Below are 22312 nucleotides of genomic sequence, written 5' to 3'. Positions count from 1 at the left end.
TTATCAAGGTCTGCCCATTCTTTTAAAACTCTATAGGCTAATAGAAAGCGTCTGTTGTTTTCTTTTTTTTTTTATTATTTCAATTATGAGGGTTAAGGTGATAGTATTAGTGCTATTGGTGCAATTAGTCACATCTATGTTAATTCCGCCAAATTGGTCTATTGTAAAACCAACACTTTTTTCACTTTCGGAAACAAAACAACGATTGATTAATTCTTTGCAAGCTTTGGTGCCTCCAACACATGGTGATAAAGATCGAATTATGTTCCAACCTTTATTAAATACTACTAAAGCAAAAGAGGAGGAGGAGAAGGAGACGATTAAAGCAACAGGGATGGTAGAAAATGGAACGGCTTTTGCCAAGGGGCAAAATTCCATTGAAACGCCTGCTGATGAGACCATGACATCTGGCAGTAATTTGCTTTTTATACCACGAGAACTAATCAATCCTACAATGTTTGAAGCTTTAGGTTTATCAAGACTCTTTGGCAATGAATCAGCACAACATCAAAAGTGGCTAAATTTCACCTCAAAAGATCAAATTTTCATTCCACGAGAATTTAAACCATTTTTCATATTCAACACATCGAGTGTTTACAACTCTGGTTTGGAATTTATTCAGCGCTATAACTATCATAACTTTCGAAGCTCTTCGTCGTTTAATAAGTTTTTATCAAATGCCCTACCATTTGACATGCCCAAATATTTGGAATTGGTTGATTACTACATGGTTTTACCCAACTTACCCAATTTGCGTGAATTGTCACTGGGTGTGTATAACAGAGGACTATTGACTTTTTCTAAAAGCCAACTTCCTACTTTCCGCAAGGAATTGAGTGAAGGCAAACCAATGATTGTGTTTATGTTTAATGAAACTAATGCTAAAGAAATGGCGGAAAAAACAGATAGCAATGGTAAGAATACTCCAATTGTTTCAATAAAGAATTATCTCAAACAAACTCAAGTTTCAAGCTTTTTTGACAAGTTTGCAAAGCTTTGGATAAACCAAGTTAGTTATGATTCTTTAATCTCAGCAATTTATTGTAATATACAAACCGGCACCGGTGGCGGAGGAAAAGGTGAAGAAGAGAATCAAAGTTATTGTTTAAACATTAAAAAGCAACTGGTGAATGTGTTTCCTGCATTTACAAAATTCACATCTCATTCATCCAGGAGTTTATCAGAGAAAGTTTTGAAACAAATACAACAAAACGAGAAGGAGGATAACAATGGTGGTGAGGAGTTGATGGTTGAAAGTCAAGCTGTGAGACAAGTTCATGATAAACTTCAAGCTAAAAAAAATGCAATGGCAATGGTAAGTCTTAGTTTACTCAAGAACCCAAAAGCAACAATTGAAGCCGCTGATGAATCATTCGATAAGAGAATTGATAGAAAATTAACTATGCTTGCAAAGACAAAAGAAGTGATTAAGGATCGTCTTGACGATAGAAAAACATCATTTAAGGAAGACGTTGCTGAAAAACTCGATACAATCGAAGATAAAACGCATGATATATCAGATAGATTTGCTCAAAAGAGGATCCAGTTGGAAAAACTAAAATTTCAACCTCAAATATTTGATAAATCAGAATTGCAACGTTGGGAACTGAAGAAGTATTTCTTTGGCGATTACGAAAATGTCGGAGTCGATGAGGATTGTAGTGGTGATGATGGTAAAGATGAAGATGAAGATGAAGGCGAAGATGAAGATGAAGATGAAGATGAAGATGAAGATGAAGACAAAGACAAAGACAAAGACAAAGACAAAGGCAAAAACAAGGACAGGGATGGTACTAACAAGAAAGGAAGAAAAAAGAAAAAACCCGATTGCATCTATGAAAATGACAGGAATTATATTAGTAAACGATCCGATTCACAAGTCAACACTGGAGACAATGATGGAAGTGTCACTATTGGCGGCGGGTTTTCTATCCCTCTATCATTACTTCATTTTGATGATTTACATACTTATTCACCAAGGAAAAACACTTATAGTCAAGTGATCAACATGGATACAAGGAAAACAATGAAAAAGAAATTGAGGAAACGAATTGAATTCAGTGATGATTTAACCAATTGTAAACCAATCACTTGGTATAATCTTTTCCATTGTAGTATATTTGGAGAATCAAAATTTTGTAAAGAAAATGATACAGTGGAAGCTTTTTAAGAGGAACGTTTGTAGTTAAAATATCACCAGTAGTTGTTTGACAATATACATATAATCTTTTTGCATTTTTCATCTTTTATATAAAAATAATTCCCATGTATAATAATAATAATGATAGCAATAGAAAAAAAAATTGAGTCATGAAGTAACATGAAGAAATGAGCCATAACATGAAATGAAGTGTTGTGAGTTTAAAAAAGTGCTAGTGGAAGGGAATGAGGAAGGAGGGGGGGGGGGAAAGAGAGGGGGGAAGGGGTATGGGTTTGGTTAGTTGGTTGGTAAATTTATCTGAAATTTACTCTACTGCCAGTATTCCTTTGATGCTGCTGCTGCTGTTGTGGTTGAAAATATGGATTTTGTGGACTCGATGTACTTCCCTGATAAGCACCAGTTTTACCAAAACTAAATCCACCACTTGTGCTAGATGAACTATTTGTAGGAAGTGCGTTATATGGATTTCCAACTATTGTAGAACCAGGCTGTGTTGGCTCCATATAATCCAATGAATCTCTTTTAGAATACTGTTCGTAATTTGATGCCGAACCTGAAGTTGTAGAAACTATAGGTCCACTTAGGTTTTTTGTTTTTTGGTAAACTGAATCTTCATCATACGATCCATCTTCATCATCATCGTATATATTGTTTCCTTCTTTCACGTTACTCTTTCCGTGCTCATGACCCTTCATTGCTATTTCTCCCAATGCCATTAATTCCATTTCATCATCGTAACCTGCACCACCTGCACCACCATTCTTATTATTGGTGGATTTTGGCAAGAATGAAACTCTGTCATCCTTCATTGGTTGGTATCTAGTATCTGGATTCTTATAAACCAATGCTAAAACACAAGTTATAATTGTGAACAATAACAAAAACAATGCCAAAACTGCATTTAAAATGAAAAAAACAACAGCCATGACTGATGAAACAACACTTGGTTGGCCAAACACCATTGAGAAAAACACAAAAAATAACGCATTAATGAAATTGATAACACTGATAACAATATTAAACGCATTTGTTCTCTTATCCATAAACGGACGAATCCAGCATAACACAACCATATAAATCAATTCAATAATCCAAACAATAAGCGATTGAGGTTTTCCATGGGTTTGAAGTACTGCAACAAACAATGACTTGAGGAAAATATAAGCCAATGACACCAAAATAAACCAATAACAATCTGCTCTAAACTGAACATAAAGGAAACCAAACCTATTCAAAAACCGAGCTTCTCCAAATAATAAATATGCTGGGTTTTTGAAATTGCTGACTGATCTTCTTCCCATAAGATATACTCGAACTGCGGCTTGTAATAGCAACAAACAAACCAATATCAAAAGGAATACTGCAACAACAACGGTACCTGCCGAGTCTCGAGTCGTCAACTCCCATATACATAACAAACTGACCTGTGGTAATGAAATCACTAACAAACGGTATATTGAGCCCTTGATGACTCCATTCCATTGTTGTCTATATTCATTAAATTTCCCTTCATTCATCATTTTGGATGTAATGAGTATCTCAATCAATGCTTTGAATAAAGTAAGGCAAACAATCATAACAAAAGCGAAAAAGAATAAGAAGCAAATACCGGTCATGAACAAGCTGGTGATTTCAATTCCCAATAAATATGCCACTCTTTGTATACCTCTAAGCACCAATATTTTACCGGCTAAATCACTAGCTTTTTCATTAGTCGAATATAAATCGGGATCCAAACTATCTGAAGTTCCAAAGTTGTCTGAATCTAATTGAATATCTGCTCTTTTCACTACTCGATGTTGCGTTCCTGTAATAGCTTGTTCAAACAAGTTACTTATTGCTCTCTTGACAAATTTCTTTTGCACTGAAACAGACAAATATGAAGATTTGATGATATCGGTTGGAGAACCACCTGTTGACTGTACATACCAATTTGCAATATCTTGAACAAAACCAACTTTGACTAATCCCATTGACCACATGAAATTTTGGGCCCATGCGGCTGCAATAGGTGGTACTCTAGCAACACCCATCATTGATGTAATAGCCAAAGACTGAAAGTATATGAACAAGGACATTGAATTAGAGGCGATATGTGCGGCTGTACTCGAATGTCCAATAATCGAAACGATTCCCGAAGTGATGACACCTAAACCTGATATCGCAGCTATTGGCCATGCAGCATATTTAGTTTGGACAGTTTTACCGTTTGATAAAGTTGCTTCGACACAAGCTAACTGGGTAAAGTCTTCCGTATCAAACACAATAACTCGAACTCTAGCATCCAAATCAGGAATAGTATAAGCGATCCCTGGTATCAGATCAGTTACCGAGGATTCAACCGGATAATGTGAGTTTAAATTCAAATGCCCTGAGGTTAATGGGCAAAGCGGGTTATTTTTCGAGTTACTATCGAGCTCATAGTTGATTGCACATAATGATTGATTGACCTGCAAAACGTTTAATCCATAAGCAATCAAATTGACATTGACAGCAACTGTTTTATTGTCGATTGCAGACATTGCGTTTATATCAAAATAAACCGTATTGTTGCCTGGATAAAACACGACATCGAAATAGGATGCAGAAAACTGGGAATTTTCCATACATGTTAAAAGCGATGAAGATTTGATATATTTTTCTGCACTTACTATGCTTGCAAGAAATGCTGTGCATATGAAGACCAAGTGAAGGAATAGCATGTTAATGACTGGGGGAGGGGGGGGGAAGGCTGGAGACAGGAAGACCTCGAAATGACAAAATAATTTGTTTCAACAATGATTTAATGAAGCCAATGAGATAGGATACCTCGAAATGACAAAATAAATTTGTTTCAACAATGATTTAATGAAGCCAATGAGATAGGATACCTCGAAATGACAAAATAAATTTGTTTCAACAATGATTTAATGAAGCCAATGAGATAGGATACCTCGAAATGCCAAGATGATTTAATGAAGCTAACAAAATAGGGCAGCTAGTTGATACCAAAGTGTTCCAATAAAGCTAACAAGATAGGGCAGCTAGTTGATACCAAAGTGTTCCAATAAAGCTAACAAGATAGGGCAGCTAGTTGATACCAAAATGATCCAATAAAGCTAACAAGATAATCCAATAAAGCTAACAAGATAATCCAATAAAGCTAACAAGATAGGGCAGCTAGTTGATACCAAATAAATTTGTTTCAACAATAATATAATGAAACCAACAAGATTGAAAAGATATTGTGCACGGCAATGAGATTGAAAAGATATTGTGCAAAGCGACACGATAATGCAAAAGACAAAGCAAAAACACTAACCTTGCTAGAGCTAGTTTAAAAGATTCCTAATTAGTTGAGTTGAGCCCTGTTAGTAGTAGTCTATCTAATATTTACCTGACTTGCTTTCAACTGATTCCATCTACTCTCAAGATCTCGTCTTCTTCTCTTTACTCTTATGATCTCGTCTTCTTTAATAAAGAACAATGTTTTTTTTTTTTTTCTAAACTTAGAAACTTTTTTGTACGCCCGGCGCAGGGGAAGAATAGTGACACTGGCTCCACTAGCTCGACTAGCTCCACTAGCGAGCGAAGCGAGCTAGTGGAGCAGTAAGTAGAGAGTAGACACTAGCTAGCTTTGCTCGCTAGTGGAGCAGTATGTAGAGAAAAGAGAAAAGCTCCACTGGCGAGCAAAGCGAGCTAGTGGAGCAATGTGTAGAGAAAAGCTCCACTAGAGAGCGAAGCGAGCTAGTGGAGCAGTATGTAAAGAAAAGAGAGTAGCGACAAAAGGGGGCGAAGCGAGCTCTTGAAACAGTATGTAGTAAGTAGAAAAAAGCGACACTAGGGGGCGAAGCAAGTTATACTAGAGAGCGAAGCAAGTTATACTAGAGAGCGAAGTAAGTTACACTAGCTCGCTTGGCTCCCTAGTGTAGCAGCGAGTATATGTTGATAGCAATATTATAATCTTAAATTATAAATAGTTTAATAGACCAAGCTATATATAATTTTATAATTCAGAATAATAATCTCTATAAATTTTAGAAAGTATAGTCTATATAAATGTGATTGAGAGAGCTAGAAAGCGAGCTAATGTCTACTGCTCTACTAGCGAGCGAAGCGAGCTAGTGGAGCTTTTCTCTACTCTCTATATACTGCTCTACTAACGAGCAAAGAGAGCTAATGTATACTGTCTACTAGCGAGCGAAGCGAGCTAGTGGAGCTTTCCTCTACTCTCTATATATTGCTCTACTAGCGAGCTAATGGAGCTTTCCTCTACTCTCTACATACTGCTCCACTAGCGAGCGAAGCTAGCTAGTGTCTACTCTCTACTTACTGCACCACTAGCTTGCTGCGCTCTTTACTCTCTACTCTCTACTCTCTACTCTCTACTCTCAACATACTGCTCTACTAGCTCGCTTCTAGTGTCTACTCTCTACATACTGCTCCCCTAGCTCGCTTCACCCCTAGTTTCGCTTTTCTCTACATACTGCACCACTAGCTCGCTTCGCTCTTTACTCTCTTTACTCTCTACATACTGCTCCACTAGCTCGCTCTGCTCGATAGTGTCGGTGGCAGCTAGTGTGCTCCACTAGCTCGCTCTGCTCGATAGTGTCGGTGGCAGCTAGTGTGCTCCACTATCTCGCTCTGCTCGATAGTGTCGTTTCTCGATAGTGAATAAGTTGCATCAATTTGCTTCAAGAAGAATGTTTATAAAGCCAAGGAATTGAATCGATAGTAATTCTGTATAGGACAATAAATGATGAAAAAATAAAATTAAAAGAATATTATATAGAAGAATATAAAAGAATATTGTATAGAGAATAGAAGAATATTGTATAAAGAAACATATTGTATAGAAGAGTATTATATCACCATATTGTATAGAAGAGTACTATATCACCATATATAGAATCTGGGCCCATTATTATTATCATTGGTGGGATGTTTTTTATATTCTGGGCGAAATAGAGAATCTAAATGATAATATGGTGATGCGACACTAGCGGGTGATGCTCTACTAGCAAGCGAAGCGAGCTAGTGGAGCAGTGTGTAGAGAAAAGTTCTACTAGCGAGCGAAGCGAGCTAGTGAAACAGTATGTAGAAAGTAGCGAGTAGCGACACTAGGGGCCGAAGCGAGCTAGTGGAGCAGTATGTAGAGAGTAAAGAGAGTAAAGAGCAAAGCGAGCTAGTGGAGCAGTATGTAGAGAAAAGCGACACTAGGGGCGAAGCGAGCTAGTGTAGCAATATGTAGTGAGTAGACACTAGAAGCGAGCTAGTAGGGCAGTGTGTAGAGAGTAGACATTAGCTAGCTTCACTCGCTAGTGGAGCAATATATAGAGAGTAGAGGAAAGCTTCACTAGCTCGCTTCGCTCGCTAGTGGAGCAGTATAGAGAGTTTTAGATTTGAGAGCCAAATCTATTTAGCTGCTCAATAGTAGATTTGAGTGATAAAAATATGTAGGTGCCAAATATAAGATCTAAGAGGTAAATCTATTCAGCAGCTAAGTAGGAGATTCAACAGCTGAGTAGATTCAACAGCTGAGTAGATTCAACAGCTGAGTAGATTCAACAGCTGAGTAGATTCAACAGCTGAGTAGATTCAACAGCTGAGTAGATTCAACAGCTGAGTAGATTCAACAGGTAAATCTATTCAACAGCTAAGTAGGAGATTTAAAAGATGTGTAGATTCAAAAGCTGAGTAGATTCAACAGGTAAATCTATTCAGAGAGTAGACATTAGCTCGCTTCGCTCGCTAGTAGAGCAGTATGTAGAGAGTAGACATTAGCTCGCTTCGCTCGCTATCGGAGATTTAAAAGGTGTGTAGATTCAACACCTGAGTAGATCTAACAGGTAACTCTATTCAGCAGCTAAGTAGTAGATTTGAGAAATAAATCTATTTAATAAATTAGTGGATATGAAAAGTATATCTATTCAGCTAATGAATAGCAGATAGCAGATTTGAGAGCCAAAGTTTAGCAGCTAAGTAGCAGATTTGAAAGGTAAATCTATTTGGTAACAAAGTAGATTTAGGTGGCAATCAATGCTCCACTATCGAGCCAAGCGAGATAGTGATATAATTAATATTACCTTTTTAAAATAGATTTATAATTGACTAAATCATAATATATTTTATAATCTCTGTTGCCAATTCAGTAGCCAAGTAGATTTAGGCGGCAATCAATGCTCCACTATCGCGCTTGGCTCGATAGTAGAGCTGACTGACTATTCCAACACTAAATAGTAGATTTGAGAGCCAAAATCCAGTAGCTAAGTAGTAGATTCAAGAGGTAAATCTATTCAAAAGCTGAATAATAGATTCAAAAGATGTGTAGATTCAAAAGGTAAATCTATTCAAAAGCTGAGCAGCTAGTCAGTGTTGCTCCATAGTGGGCAGCATAAATCGCTTCACCTCTACTCAGTATAAAATACTCTACTTTGCCGTATGATTTATCATGTGATATCGCCTCAAAAAGCACTACACTATACATTAACAATACAATCAATCCATAAGGCTAGTCAGTGGAAGCAAGTGTGCTCCACTATCTCGCTCTGCTCGATAGTGTTGCTCTGCTCAATAGTGTCGCTCGATAGTATCGCTCTGCTCAGTAGTATCAATATGGAATACCATTGGTGAGTCTTTGAAACTCATCATAACCCTTAGTATAGAAACTCTCCTTTGATTCCTTAATCAACTTTTTAAAGTAAACGGCAGCTTCCTTTTCACTCTTATTAGGAACAAATCTCAGACGAAGGTTCTTTATTGTACTATCCTTAAAACATGGTAGTCCACTTTCCAACATTGGAGTAACCGTTCGAACAATTACTTCCATATATGGACGACATGCTAGGTACCCCTTGATACACAACTCTTCAAACCATTTAAATGCTTGAGTTTCGTCGTTACCACCAAGAACTAGAATCATCTCATGTGTCAACTTAAATGGAACATTTTCAAATTTAACTCCTCCTGGCACAATATCAAAACAAAAACCAAAATCAATATGTAATATATGCCCTTGTTCATCATACATAATGTTACCATTATGTCTATCTTTAAATTGTAACAAATAAGAGATAATTGAATACGCTGCTAGCGACTTTACCAAATTATTCCTAGCCTGTTGAAATTCAATAGAGTTTTCTGGCCCAAACTTGGTAATAAAATACTCATATAATCCATTCACAGCCTCTCGACCCAACATATCTCTCGACGTTGAATTGGGCAAAACATCAATAACACCACAACCGGGTGCAGTAGCAGTAACTCGATAAGGAAACACATAAAGATCCAATCCTGAATTTTGCCAAATGGTTCGGAACATTGATATTAATTGTAATGCCAAAACATCCTGTCTACAATCATCTCCAACTTTGAATATGGCGCTTTGCCATTTCTCAATTTCAACCGTTTGCTCTTGTCCCTTTTCATCATAATCAATGACATTCTTCTTGATCTTGAACGTAGCCATAAATGGTGCCTTGGCGTGTGATTGCAATGGCTTACCCGATTTACGATTGATGTCAACCAATACACCGTCAGGATTGGATGGTAAATAAACACCAGGCTCAAGCTTGATCAAGGCCATTTCCTCATCAATCTTGGCTTTCTTTTCTGGCTTTGATTTCTTGATATATGGTTTCAATTTACCCGATATATCAGTAACTTCATTAAAGAATCCAAACTCCTTATGGTAAAACTCTAAATCCTTTTCGCTAAGACTGTTCAACATGGTTTCTTGAATTCGATCTAAAACAGGCTTCAAGTCATCAGGCTCCAAAGAATCTTCGTCTTTGTAACTATTGGCCAACATATTCCAGATAATTTGATGAGCAAACAATTGTGACACTTTTGCTGTTTCAATAATATACCTCTCAACATATCCCTTGGCGTCAAATCTCAAAGACTGGACAATTTGTGGAACATAAAAAAAGGTCAAATTAACATCATGACTTTCTAAAGACCTCATTGTATATTGTAAAATAAATGAATTGGAACCAAATGGAGGCAAGAATAAAGTAATTGCGTCAATGGGTGATAATGCTTCCCAGAATAATAATTGATGTGATGGCATATGAGTGCCCGCATTGATGCCAATAAAAAATTGAACCGCATCAGGATAAAACACTGCAGGCAATGGGTTCTTGATAATCAACTGCTGCAAATGATCATCAATGTTTTTAATCTTAAATCTCATTGCCAAGTTGATGGCCAAAATTGGATCAAGTTCATAAGCTTTAGTTACTTGTGCTACGTTGATCTGGTGTGAAACCAAAGTTCCCAGAGTATCAACGGGACTTAAACTGCTCATCCAAACATTAAACTTGTAAATCTCATCATCAAGGAAATATAAAAATATTGACTTCTTCATTGCAATGTCTCCCAGTAGCTTGGCATTTGTAATAATAGAACCTGCCATTCTGGCAACATCCTTCATTACAATGGCTTCGCTTTTAAATTTCAATCTATTGGCACCAAAGGGGTAAGTACTCCTTTGCCTAAACCATGTCAATCCACCATCAAATATCAAGTTTGTCAAGCTTAAACAGCTTCTAGAACCTAACTTGATATGGTATTGCAAAACTTCAAATGAAAATTTAATAAACTCAAAACGAACTAATCTTGATAATGGATGATACGATGCGTGTTTCAAATTCTTCAAACCAACTTCAACAAATCTAGTAAAGATTTTTAACAAATGATCACTTTGATTTAAAGTAGCTTCAAAGTTACTTGAAAATAATCTAATGATTTCCAAGTGTGGTGCAAAGCTTCGTTGTGCCTTTTCGGCAAGTCTATGCACAGCAACACTATTACTTGGTGCATATTCCATCTTTTCAACCTCTGGGTGAGCAATATCATACTCCTGAGAAAACAAACCCTTTCTCAATTCAATCGACTCTTGCCATTTCTTAGCCACTTCACTTAATAACAACATGCTCAATTTGGGTTTATCCTTCAATACCTCAAACCAAACACCTGTAGCACCAATCATTACTGATGGCTCAAACATAAGAAATGGAATTTCAACCATATATCTAACCAACTCTGCATTATTAACGTCACTCAACAATGCAAGACCTGCTATTTCTGTCAACAAGTTGGTAATCTCTGCACTATCCGGATAATCGTTATTTAACAACAATGCTGTTGGTGTTGATGTTGGTGTTGATGATGATGTTGTTGTTGTTAATAATGTTGTTGTTGTTGTTGTTGTTGCTGTTGTTGTTGACAAGCTAGACAAACGACTTTTTGTGTTGTAAACTTTTTCTCTAATTGCCTTAAACGCAATATTGGACTCTTCATCAGTTCTTAATGGTAACTTGTTCATTAATTGTGAAACAAAAGTGGATCTCCAGTTCAATTGTGCGACAGTTGTAGGCAAACTATCCAATGCTGAAACATTGGCATATGTAATTGCAGATGACTCACGATCATGTGATGTAATACTTCCTGACATCTCCAACGCAAATGATAAACCAAATTGAATTGGTGAATCAAAATTCAACTCTTCATTTGCCGAAACATATGATTGAATCAAACTTTTGACATCAATATTGCACTTGTATAAAATCATATTAATCCAGTATTTTGACTTTTCATGGAACCGATTAAATGTAGAACATCTCCACTTATAATCATCAGACATTTCGATTTTTATACCAGTACAACGTGCACGGAAAACTGTAGTAGGTTCATACTCGTGGACATCTGCATCTTCAATACTTTGGAACAATAAACCAAGCAAGTCAAAAAGGGCAAACAATGACTTTTTATGACACAATGATGAAGGAACTTTATTGATCAATAAATCGCAACACTGCAAAGAGGCATCTTGCATTTCTGGAATACTATAAGTGAACATGGTCAACATTTTGGTCAATTGCTCTGCAATATGATCAGCCGAGAATTGCTTATTGGCACCAGTACTAATCAAGTTATTATACTCTTTAACAATTTGGAAAGCAATTGGACCTAAATATTTTTCAAGACCAGCAATCTTGATAGATGGATCAGTGAAATACAACAAGATCTTTGAGCAGTTACCGCTTCTTACTCTTAATGTCTCCATAAAAGCAGTTGCTGACAAAAACATCAATTTGGGGTACGACAATGTACGGTGAACTTCAAAGATATCGCCAAGATTTGATCTATGATCTTTGATATTATGATTAGAAGAACCTCTTCTCAAAACAGTATTTAAGTCAATGGAAGTTTCCGTACGATCCCACGACATTTCTGAGCCTAATGGAGGTGAATTATAAGCAATTCTCTCCAACTCCGTCTTGTAAGTTCGGCAAATCTTAGCTTTGATGTTATAGCCGTGAACAACCATATTGAACCAAATGTTTCTAAACAAATCAATAATCTCTTTACTCTTAATCTTCAATGGTTCCTGCCCTAAACGAACATCGGGTAATAATGCAGCTAAAGGTTTTAAGAAAATAGCAATTTGGTCACCAACTTCGGTAATCTCATTATGAGATCTATGATGCTCCAATTGCTCGACATCACCTTTACTGATGATTGCAACTAATAACTCGCGTAAATAAACAGTGTACATTGGGCTATCCTGTTTCAATTTTTTGGCCAAGTTAACCTTTGCCTCGGTTAAATTGGCTAATAAGCTTAGATTCTTTTTGCTCAATGCATCAAATGATAACTTGTTCAATAATCGAACCAATATAATAAATTCCTTTTCTGGTAAAAATGGAGCGCATGAACTTAAAGCTCTCAAGATTAATGGGCCAATCACTGACTCAATTCTGGTCACTTTTTGTGATAAAATAGTACATGCTAATGCAGGAATCTTTTCGTCTTCGCAAGCTTCCGAGACTTCAATAATTGCAATTACTGCATTTTCACAAACTTTGAGGTAATCATTCTCTTCCAACTCGCTTGATACCGCACCTTTACTGAAAACTTGTGTTAATGAAGACATTGAAGTTCTTCTAGAAGATAACGGCGAGTTTGCTGTTTCTCTAATAGACCCATTCTCTAAACCGGTAGCATTTCTAATAGCTCTTCTTGCACTCTTGGATTGTAACTGCAAGCCTTCATTACTAACAAAAAGTAAATTTGTTAATGAGTAAATAGTGGTGATTACTGCATCTTGAGGTAGTTTCTTACTGCCTAAACCAACACTTTTGGATGCTTCTAAGCAGTATTGCAGTTGTAACTTGGGATTAGCCACTACAGAAGTGAAAACTCTAGTCAACAAAGGTCCAACTGACTCATCCTTGAAAAGCAATAAACACCCAAATTCAAAAACGGTTAGTCCTAAATCGGGATCCAACATAACGTCTCTAATTCCAACACATGAACTAAACAAGTTCTCTGAAGTTTTCAAATCCAAGTTATCGGTAAACATACCACAACTTAAAACTTGTAAATTATAGCTCTTGGCCAAGTAACCCAATTTCAAACGATTGAAAGTTGAGTAAATAATATATGTTTCACCTCGGTCTGCAAATTCCAATTTTCTCAATGCCAAATCGGTTAAAATCTTAATGATCTCCATATTTGATCTTGAAAACTCCAATACTCCTGCTCTTCCATTCTTCAATCTAGCTTGTATTCCATTAGCAGTAGCATTGCTATTAGCATGATTAGCAGTGTCATCATCACTATATCTTTGAGCAGCTCTCTTCAAGATGTAGTGCAACAAGGACTCATCCTTATTTCCAATAATACCATTAATAATGGAGCACATCAATCTCGATAATTTTTCAAGATACAAAACAGGTGAGAAATTAATTGCAAAATCGCGATCAACCAAGCCCTTGTACTCATTTGGTTCGTCATAAAGATAATCTGAATAATTCTCCACGTCACTTAAAAAATCATAATTGTCCACACAAGAATCCAAACTAGTGAAAATCTTGAAAGTTCTTGAAGAATAGCTCAAAAACTTGGCATTTTTGTTCAACCCATCGATAAACCCCATCAATGTTAAAAAGTTGGAAAATTGTGGTTCAACATTGTCGAAAAATTTTTCAATAAATTGATGGAAAATATCAACCACATTGTCGAAATACAATTTGTTCGAATGATAAGCCAAATTGATCAACCCACATGTTAATTTCTCACTCAATAAAGTCCATGGGGATATAGCCACGGAGCTGGACACTATATTATAGGCGAATTTTTGATCAGGCAACTCAAATAAGTAAACTTTGAATTTATCAATAAGCGTCTTCACTTGGTCCTGAATTTTCATTGTGTTCTTAGTAGCGTCACATAACGCAATCAACACTTCGTATTCCTTTGGAGCAATTGCCACTGCTGACAACTTGTTCCCATTCAAATTACTGCCCCCGCCGCTTATTCCTCCAGCACCTATAGCACCACCTATAGCACCACCCCCAACACCTCCATTACTTATGGGTTTGCGTCCATGAAACTCCTTAGGCGTTGCAGACAAAAGCTTTGCAAAATCGTCCTTCTGAATCCCAGTATTTATCTCTTTCAAATTTGCTGGAACATATTCAACTGTTAAACTAGCCAATTTTTTTAAAGCCTCCCCACGAATGGAACCGCGGACAATTCCTTGGTAATCCATAATTCACCACTACTCAAAAAGACCAAACTCAAACTAGCAACAGCAGCTGGTAGGTTAGTAGTAGTAGTAGTAGTAGTAGTAGTAGTCAATCTCACCCAATCTCAACCCTAGCCAATCTCAAATCTAGCCAATCTCAATCAAGTCTTGTCAAACTCTATACCTTTTATATCAAGCTATGAAGAAAAAAGATCTTGTACGAAAAAAGTAATTAACTCAAAAGGGAAATTTCGCAATTTCAATTCAATCTGTTTGAAGCATGTGGTACAAGCCGACACTATCGAGCGAAGCGAGATAGTGGAGCAGCACTGACTACCAGACACACTATCGAGCGAAGAGAGATAGTGTTACTCCACTATCGAGCAAAGCGAGATAGTGTTGTAGTATGCCACAGAGTGTTGTAGTATGCTACAGAGTGTTGTAGTATGCCACAGAGTGTTGCTCCACTACCAAGCAGAGCGAGATAGTGTTGGTGGCAGCTACTCAGCGTTATTCCACTATCGAACAAAGCAAGAAGCGACACTATCTCGCTTTGCTCGATAGTGTTGTAGTATGCTACAGAGTATTCCTCCACTATCTCGCTTTGCTAGATAGTGTTGTAGAATGCTACAGAGTATTCCTCCACTATCTCGCTTTGCTCGATAGTGTTGTAACAAGGCACAAAGTGTCGGTGGATAGTCTCGCTCTGCTCGATAGTGGGCAACTAGTCAGTGTAAACTATATTTATCATATTATTAATATTTAATTGTACCCCACTATCTCGCTCGGCTCAATAGATTAGGGCGAGATTCAAATTGGGGTAAGATGTAAAGACCAATTAGAAAGTAGAAAGGTGGTAATCTTTAGGTAGCGTGACACTATCGAGCAAAGCGAGTTAGTGGAGCACACTGACTAGTGGCACTATTGAGGAGTACTGTAGTGACACTATTGAGCAGTACTGTAGTGACACTATCGAGCAAAGCGAGATAGTGGAGCACACTGACTAGTGGCAGCTCTGACTTTATATAGTGCAGAATATACTGGAGCAGCTCTGACTCTAGAGTATAGTGCAGAATATACTGGAGCAGCTCTGACTCTAGAGTATAGTGCAGATAATACTGGAGCAGCTCTGACTCTAGAGTATAGCGGAAAGTGTCAAATAGAGTAAATTGTATAGCGTAATAGCGTAATAATTATCCCGCCTACTGCACAAATTGTAGCACGCAACTTCAAGGTGAGTTTTTCAAGCCAAATATTGTTTACAGGTGAAATTATACCGATTGGTGTAGAAATTATAGTGTTGTAACTAGCTACAAAGTATTGCTCCAATATCTAGCAGAGCGAGATAGTGTCGATAGTGTCACTGCTCAATAGCGGAGCAACACTCAAGCGGAGCAACGCTCAAGCGGAGCAACACTCAGTAGCTAGCAATACTCAATAGCGGAGCAACACTCAAGCGGAGCAACACTCAAGCGGAACAACACTCAGTAGCTAGCAAGACTCTGTAGCTAGCAACACTCAAGCGGAGCAACACTCAGTAGCTTGTTACTTGTTACAACACTATCTCGCTCCGCTCGATAGTGTCGTGGTATCTATGTATATGTCTCTATCAATGTGTCCCTCAAATTGCCGCCAATGGCATCAGGTTGTGCATCTTGTAATCTGAAAATAGACTCAATCACAGATAACTCAGGCGCCGTAGTGTCACTGCCAGCTACAGCTAACCAATCATTAACAACCATTCCAGCTCCAACAACATTGCTACCTCTGTTCACAGTTCCAGCCACAAGCGGGACTTGCAACAAACTACTCAACTCTTCTTGATCTTGTATCGACGTTTGTGGATGCACTAAACCACCTTGATTGCTCAATGCACAATATGATCCAACCAACACGTTCCCAGCAATTGTTTGACGGAAAACTTCTACTCCCAAAACATCAGCTATCAACTCCTCAGTTTCTCTTTCTATATCTGGATGCACAAGAGCAACGTAATCGTTGCAACATATCACATTGCCCAATGCCGATAGTCTTTCTTCAACTCTCTGGATCTTTACTGTATCAGGTAAGGAGTTTCTCAAATGCATCAACTCTTGATCGGTCGTCTGGGTAGGTACTAATAATCCCCGTCTATTCCCTGCAGTCATCCTCCCAACTATACGCGTACCAGCAATAGTCGTATGCACTATTGGTATAACGTCTCCTAACTCGGCCTCAAATGATGAATAAAAGTTTTCTGATCCTCCAACTGCTACTAAACAGTATGAATTAGTTAGTTTGGAAAACACCCCAACTTCGTTGGAGTTTTCAAATTGTGTTCTCGATGCCATTATCTCGTCCGTGTCTTTTCCTTAATCTACAAATCTACTTTTTCTCCTTCTTCTTCTTCTTCTTCTTCTTCTTTACCTTGCTCCCTCTGCACCGAATCTCATCTCATCTCATAATGAAAAATTTGAAAAAGAGAAAAAAAAAAATTACCCCCATTTTCAAAGTCGTGTAAGAAAAATCAAAACTCTCACTATATTATAAGTTTACTACTAACCTAATTTATATACTTCTACATCGTCTGGTGTGGGTCTGGCGTGGGTCTGGTGTGGGCCTATGTCTGTGTCTGTGTCCGTGCCTGTGTCTAGGTCTGTGTCTGAGCCTGGGCCTGGGCTTGTGTCTATTGTATTTCTACCTTAGTCAAGGCCGTCGGATAAAAGTTTAGCTTCATCTTCGTCACCTTCATCACCGCTATCTTTCCAGTCTTCAACATCGGTCATTTCTACATCGTCGGCATCGTGGTTAGGCAATACCTCCAAGCCTTTATCTCCCAATATAATTTTAACAGTTTCTTTACTCTTGACTTGTCCTCTTAACAATAAAACTGCCAATTTGTTCAAAATCTCATTTTGAATCAACCTATTCAATGGTCTGGCTCCCAAATCTGGAGAGTATCCATATTTGCAAAGGTAGTCCATAGAGGCATCATCCAAACTCAACTTTATATCTATATTATTATTTTCAAACCGTTTTTCCATCTCTGCTAATCTAATCTTAACAATCTTGGTAATTCCCTTTCTCGACAACTTGTTGAATATGATAATGTTGGAAATACGATTCAAAAATTCAGGCTTGAAGTGTGCACGAACTGCTCCCATAACCAATTCCCTTGTCTTTTCATCAACTTTGCTCGTCTTAGAAGCATTGATGTACTGAGCTCCTAAATTCGAGGTCATGATAAATATGGCATTAGCACACAGAATACTCAAACCCTGTGACGAACGAACAATTCCGTCTTCAAGAATTTGTAATAATATTGTTAACAATTCAGGTGCTGCTTTCTCCACTTCATCAAATAAAACTACCGAATATGGTTTCCGGCGCAATGCTTCAGTTAAAACACCACCTTCTTCATATCCAACGTATCCAGGTGCAGCTCCAAGAAGCTTGGAGACATCGTGTTTTTCACTCAACTCCGAACAATCGATTCTAATCATGGCCTTTTCGTCTGCAAACAAAAAGCCTGCTAACTTCTTGGCAAGCAATGTTTTTCCTGTACCCGTTTCACCCAAGAACAAAAACGATGGTGGTTGATTGGGATTAGATAAGCCCGATCTTCTTAATCTAACTGCATTCGAAATTGCCTTGATGGCATCGGATTGTCCTACAACTTCTTTCGACAATTCCGATTCCATATTGATTAATCTGCTGTTTTCAGCTGCGCTCAATTTCGCAACTGGAATTCCTGTTAATTTTGCAGCTGTTTCGCAAATTTGCTCTGGGCCAACGGCATTCTTGGTTAAACTTTCCAAGTTAGAAGCTTCTTCTTCAGCTACACGAACTTCCAACTCTTCAATTTGTTTTTCAACATCGGGAATGGCAAAATACCTCAAGTCCGCAGCTGTTGCAGTATCGTGTCTCCTTTCTGCATCTTGAGCTTTAATTTCCAACTCGTCCAATTTCCTCTTTGCCGCAATAAGTAATTCATGACCAGCACGTTCTTGTTGATATCTTTCTCTTAATGGACCCAATTGTTCTTCCAAGTTTTCTTTTCTCTTTTTAGCATGAACTAAACGATCTTTTGAAGCTGCATCGGCGTCTTTATCTCTTTCCAACGCATTAATCTCAACTTCCAATAAATGAAGTTCGCGTTCCAAATTGTCCAATTCTTCAGGTTTTGAGTCCCTTGCAACAGCAACCGCTGCTGCACTCTCGTCGACTAAATCAACTGCCGAGTCCGGTAATGCACGATAGGTAAGGTATCTTGAAGCAAGATTAGCAGCAATCACCAATGCGCTGTCCAAAATACGTACTCCGTGGTGAATTTCGTACCTTGGCTGCAAACCTCTCAAAATAGCAATGGTTTCGTTAACTGTGGCAGCAGGGACTTCAATAGTTTGAAATCTTCTTTCGAGTGCAGCATCTTTTGAGATGAATTTACGATACTCGACAAATGTAGTAGCACCAATACAATGAAGCTCACCACGAGCTAACATTGGTTTCAACAAATTAGCAGCATCGGATTTACCATCACCCATCAACATGTGCATTTCGTCAATAAACAAAATGATAAACTCCTTTGATTTCTCAATGTCATTCAAAACACCTTTTAATCTTTCTTCGAACTCACCTTTGTATTTAGCACCAGCTGTTAAGGCACCTAAATCAAGTGAGAATAATCTAGCATTGATCAAAATATTGGGCACATCAGCATCAACGATTCTTTGGGCAACACCTTCAACAATGGAAGTTTTACCGACACCGGCATCACCAATCAAAACTGCATTTGATTTGGATCTTCTAGCCAAGACCCTAATAACTCTTCTGATTTCTTCTTCTCTTCCAATAACAGGGTCAATCTTACCTTCTCTTGCCTTTTCGGTGAAATCTTCACAATATTTGGCCAAGAATTCGTAATTTGAAGAAGCATCAGCTTGTCTTGAGTCAATTCTTTGATTGCCTCGAAGTTCCATTGCTTGTGTCTTTATAGCATCTACTTTGATACCTGCTTCCTTGAAAATGTCCTTGATGGATTGGTCATCCAACAATGCTAGCAATATATGATCCTGGGCAATATAACTGTCCTTTTGCTGCTGCTTGATCTTATTGGCGTTTTGTAAAACAAGACCTGTTTGATAACTTGGCCTAACTTCGTCGGGGGGTGGGCTTTGACTAGGCAATTTAACCAAATGCCTATTCACTATCCTTTCAAATCCTTGCCATTCAAACCTTGCCTTTTCAATTAGAGTTTTGAGATATAATGTATTTTTTTCGGAATCATCAACGGGAATGAAGGCAGCAAGGAAATGTAATGGAACCAATTGAGTATTACTGTTTTCTTTACATATATTTGTAGCATTGGTAATGATCTTCAATGCATTGTCAGTATATTGAGTTTCGTCCATGGCTTATAAAGTATTAATATCTTTCTACAGAGAGGTGAAAGAGAAGAGTCAAAATCAAAACTATAATTTGTAAATTGCTATTGGTAGAAGCAAGTGCAACTACTTTTATATTTTTTAGTCCATCACTCTTTAATTCATTTTATTTTTTGCAGTTATTCAAATTGCGCACATGGTAGCGGTTCAAAAGAATTTACGAGGTTATTCCAGAATAATCCTTTGACATGATGAATGACAACACTATCGAGCAAAGCGAGATAGTGGATCAACATTGACAGGCCAACACTATCGAGCAAAGCGAGATAGTGGAGCAATATTGACAGGCTAACACTATCGAGCAGAGCGAGATAGTGGAGCAACATTGACAGACACTGACAGACACTTTTAGAGCTTGTGTTTGCTACTGCTAGTGTCTACTGTCTACTTTTACTAGCATCATTATTCAAATAATCATGTTCGTCGTCGCCATAATTAACTACCTCGCGTTATATCCGCCCGAAGCCCAATTGGTTGCTATCAAGGGTGCATACCATACCTTGGTTCTCTCTTGCAGGAGAAAAAAAAATGTTTATGAAAAAGAGTGTTTACTTTTATCGGCTGAGATTATTAGAGGTTTTTTTTTTCATTTTGTTTTGCATCATAATCACCTTGCACCCCACCTACTCTGGACCTTTTGATATGCTGAAAAAATCAACAATAAAGATACCAAGAGTTTATCTTGTTAGGGTTTATCTTGTTACTGTATAACGCCTCTCTTTCATCTCTTTGATGTGGAGTCTACGACGGCTCTTTTTGTTTCTTTTGCTCACTTTTGTAAGCACACAACAAGAGCAAGTGCAAGTTCAAGATGATGACTTCTATTACATTGACTTAGATAGCTTCTCTTCCAACATAGTAAAACCAAAAGATTTTTCTCAAGAGCAGCAAGTAGTCTACACTATCAACACGCTCGATGATCTTCAATCTAGATTTCCCGAAAAGCTTCAAGATCTTGGAAATATATTCTTTTTCAAATGTACAAATAGTTCAATGCAATACAATCCAAGAACAAAATTATGGACGGAAATAGTTAAACAAGACCCGCAAGCACAAACTATAACGCGTAAATTGGATCGGTGGGTAGCAATATCCTCGTGCTTGGAATCGATACATGGAAGTGGTGGATACTTGAGTCGCTACGTTATATTCTACATTCATGCAACTGTGGAAAACCAAATTGGTGTAGCATCAGGATTACCACCAGTTTTCTATTATTTGACAGGCGGATTGAATGTCTCATTAGGTATTAAAGCAGGAATGTCGAAATTACTCACATTGCTTTTTAGCTGTGCTATTAATCCTGGGGAAATAGCTCAATTCCTTATCAGACCAAAATATGTCCTTATACCAAATATGAAAACGATAATGTATAAATTCAAGGGGAAGAAATTGCACAAGGTTAGAGTCGAGTATATAAAACTGTTTAAAATGTTGAGCATTGACACTCCTGAGCATCAATGTTGGGTTTCCAGAAATATTGCAGATTTGCAATGTTCTGCACAGATTAGTGAGGATGTTCATATTGAGCTTTGAAAGAGGGGGAAACGCAGGGAGGCAAAGGAGAGGCTTCTCCAACCACAACCGTAATCAAAAAAATATACGAAATATTAATCACGCCTTACATTTTCTCGATGCAAACTGATGTGCTTCACTACACGTTTTGGCACTAGTTAATGCAAAATGACATGAACTAAATACGATAGAGAGAGGGGAACGAAATAGTTTAAATTCTGTAATTTGACTATAGTATGGTAATTACCAATTGCCTATCAATGACCCCTCTTCCCCCTACTGATAACTAATTGGTTTTGTTCAATCACAAAGGAAAAGGGAATAAAAGAAAAGAGAATAAAAGAAAAGGGGATAAAAGAAAAGAGAATAAAAGAACAGGCGAGCAAAAGAAAGGCGAGAAATGAAAGTAAAGGAGAAGCCAAAAAAAAGAAAAAAAATGTGAACACCAAAGACCGTTGCCAATGAAATAGTATCTAAATCTGAAACAGATTCTTGAAATAGTTTGGGTAGATAATAATTTTGTAGAGTACTATAGTATTGTTTTGTGTGTATGGTACTATAGTATTGTTTTGTGTGTATGGTACTATAGTATTGTTTATTGTGTACATTACTATAGTATTGTTTTGTGTGTGTGTATGTGTATGTGTAAATTATCGATATTGTTATCTATGAATGAAGCCTAGATTTAGTTGAGAGTAT

The 22312-nt window shown here is 37.5% G+C and overlaps 6 protein-coding genes across 6 annotated transcripts; 2 read left to right on the top strand and 4 right to left on the bottom strand. All coding sequences in view use genetic code 12, as the record gives it.

Annotated features, from left to right (window-relative positions):
- Positions 1-85: 85 nt before the first annotated feature.
- KGF56_001163 (uncharacterized protein) lies at positions 86-2170 on the top strand (the record flags this gene model as incomplete). The annotated part of the gene is made up of 1 exon (XM_049322257.1): positions 86-2170. One exon carries the CDS (start codon positions 86-88, stop codon positions 2168-2170), a length of 2085 nt encoding a protein of 694 aa, XP_049181689.1.
- A 284-nt stretch (positions 2171-2454) lies between these two features.
- FLC2 (flavin adenine dinucleotide transporter) lies at positions 2455-4767 on the bottom strand (the record flags this gene model as incomplete). The annotated part of the gene is made up of 1 exon (XM_049322256.1): positions 2455-4767. One exon carries the CDS (start codon positions 4765-4767, stop codon positions 2455-2457), a length of 2313 nt encoding a protein of 770 aa, XP_049181688.1.
- Positions 4768-8750: 3983 nt separating this feature from the next.
- STT4 (1-phosphatidylinositol 4-kinase) lies at positions 8751-14699 on the bottom strand (the record flags this gene model as incomplete). Its single annotated transcript, XM_049322255.1, has 1 exon — positions 8751-14699. The coding sequence occupies one exon, from the start codon at positions 14697-14699 to the stop codon at positions 8751-8753; it is 5949 nt and encodes a 1982-aa protein (XP_049181687.1).
- A 1568-nt stretch (positions 14700-16267) lies between these two features.
- On the bottom strand, positions 16268-17005 carry KGF56_001160 (translation initiation factor 6; the record flags this gene model as incomplete). Its single annotated transcript, XM_049322254.1, has 1 exon — positions 16268-17005. The coding sequence occupies one exon, from the start codon at positions 17003-17005 to the stop codon at positions 16268-16270; it is 738 nt and encodes a 245-aa protein (XP_049181686.1).
- Positions 17006-17356: 351 nt separating this feature from the next.
- HSP104 (chaperone ATPase) lies at positions 17357-20065 on the bottom strand (the record flags this gene model as incomplete). The annotated part of the gene is made up of 1 exon (XM_049322252.1): positions 17357-20065. The coding sequence occupies one exon, from the start codon at positions 20063-20065 to the stop codon at positions 17357-17359; it is 2709 nt and encodes a 902-aa protein (XP_049181685.1).
- A 1026-nt stretch (positions 20066-21091) lies between these two features.
- Positions 21092-21634, top strand: KGF56_001158 (uncharacterized protein; the record flags this gene model as incomplete). The annotated part of the gene is made up of 1 exon (XM_049322251.1): positions 21092-21634. The coding sequence occupies one exon, from the start codon at positions 21092-21094 to the stop codon at positions 21632-21634; it is 543 nt and encodes a 180-aa protein (XP_049181684.1).
- Positions 21635-22312: the final 678 nt, after the last annotated feature.

Source organism: Candida oxycetoniae (genome assembly GCF_023343755.2).
Source record: "Candida oxycetoniae strain CBS 10844 chromosome Unknown scaffold3, whole genome shotgun sequence".
Taxonomy (NCBI): Eukaryota; Fungi; Ascomycota; class Pichiomycetes; order Serinales; family Debaryomycetaceae; genus Lodderomyces; species Lodderomyces oxycetoniae.
The sequence above is the reverse complement of the archived record's forward strand: the minus strand, read 5'-3'. Positions and strand labels throughout refer to the sequence as shown.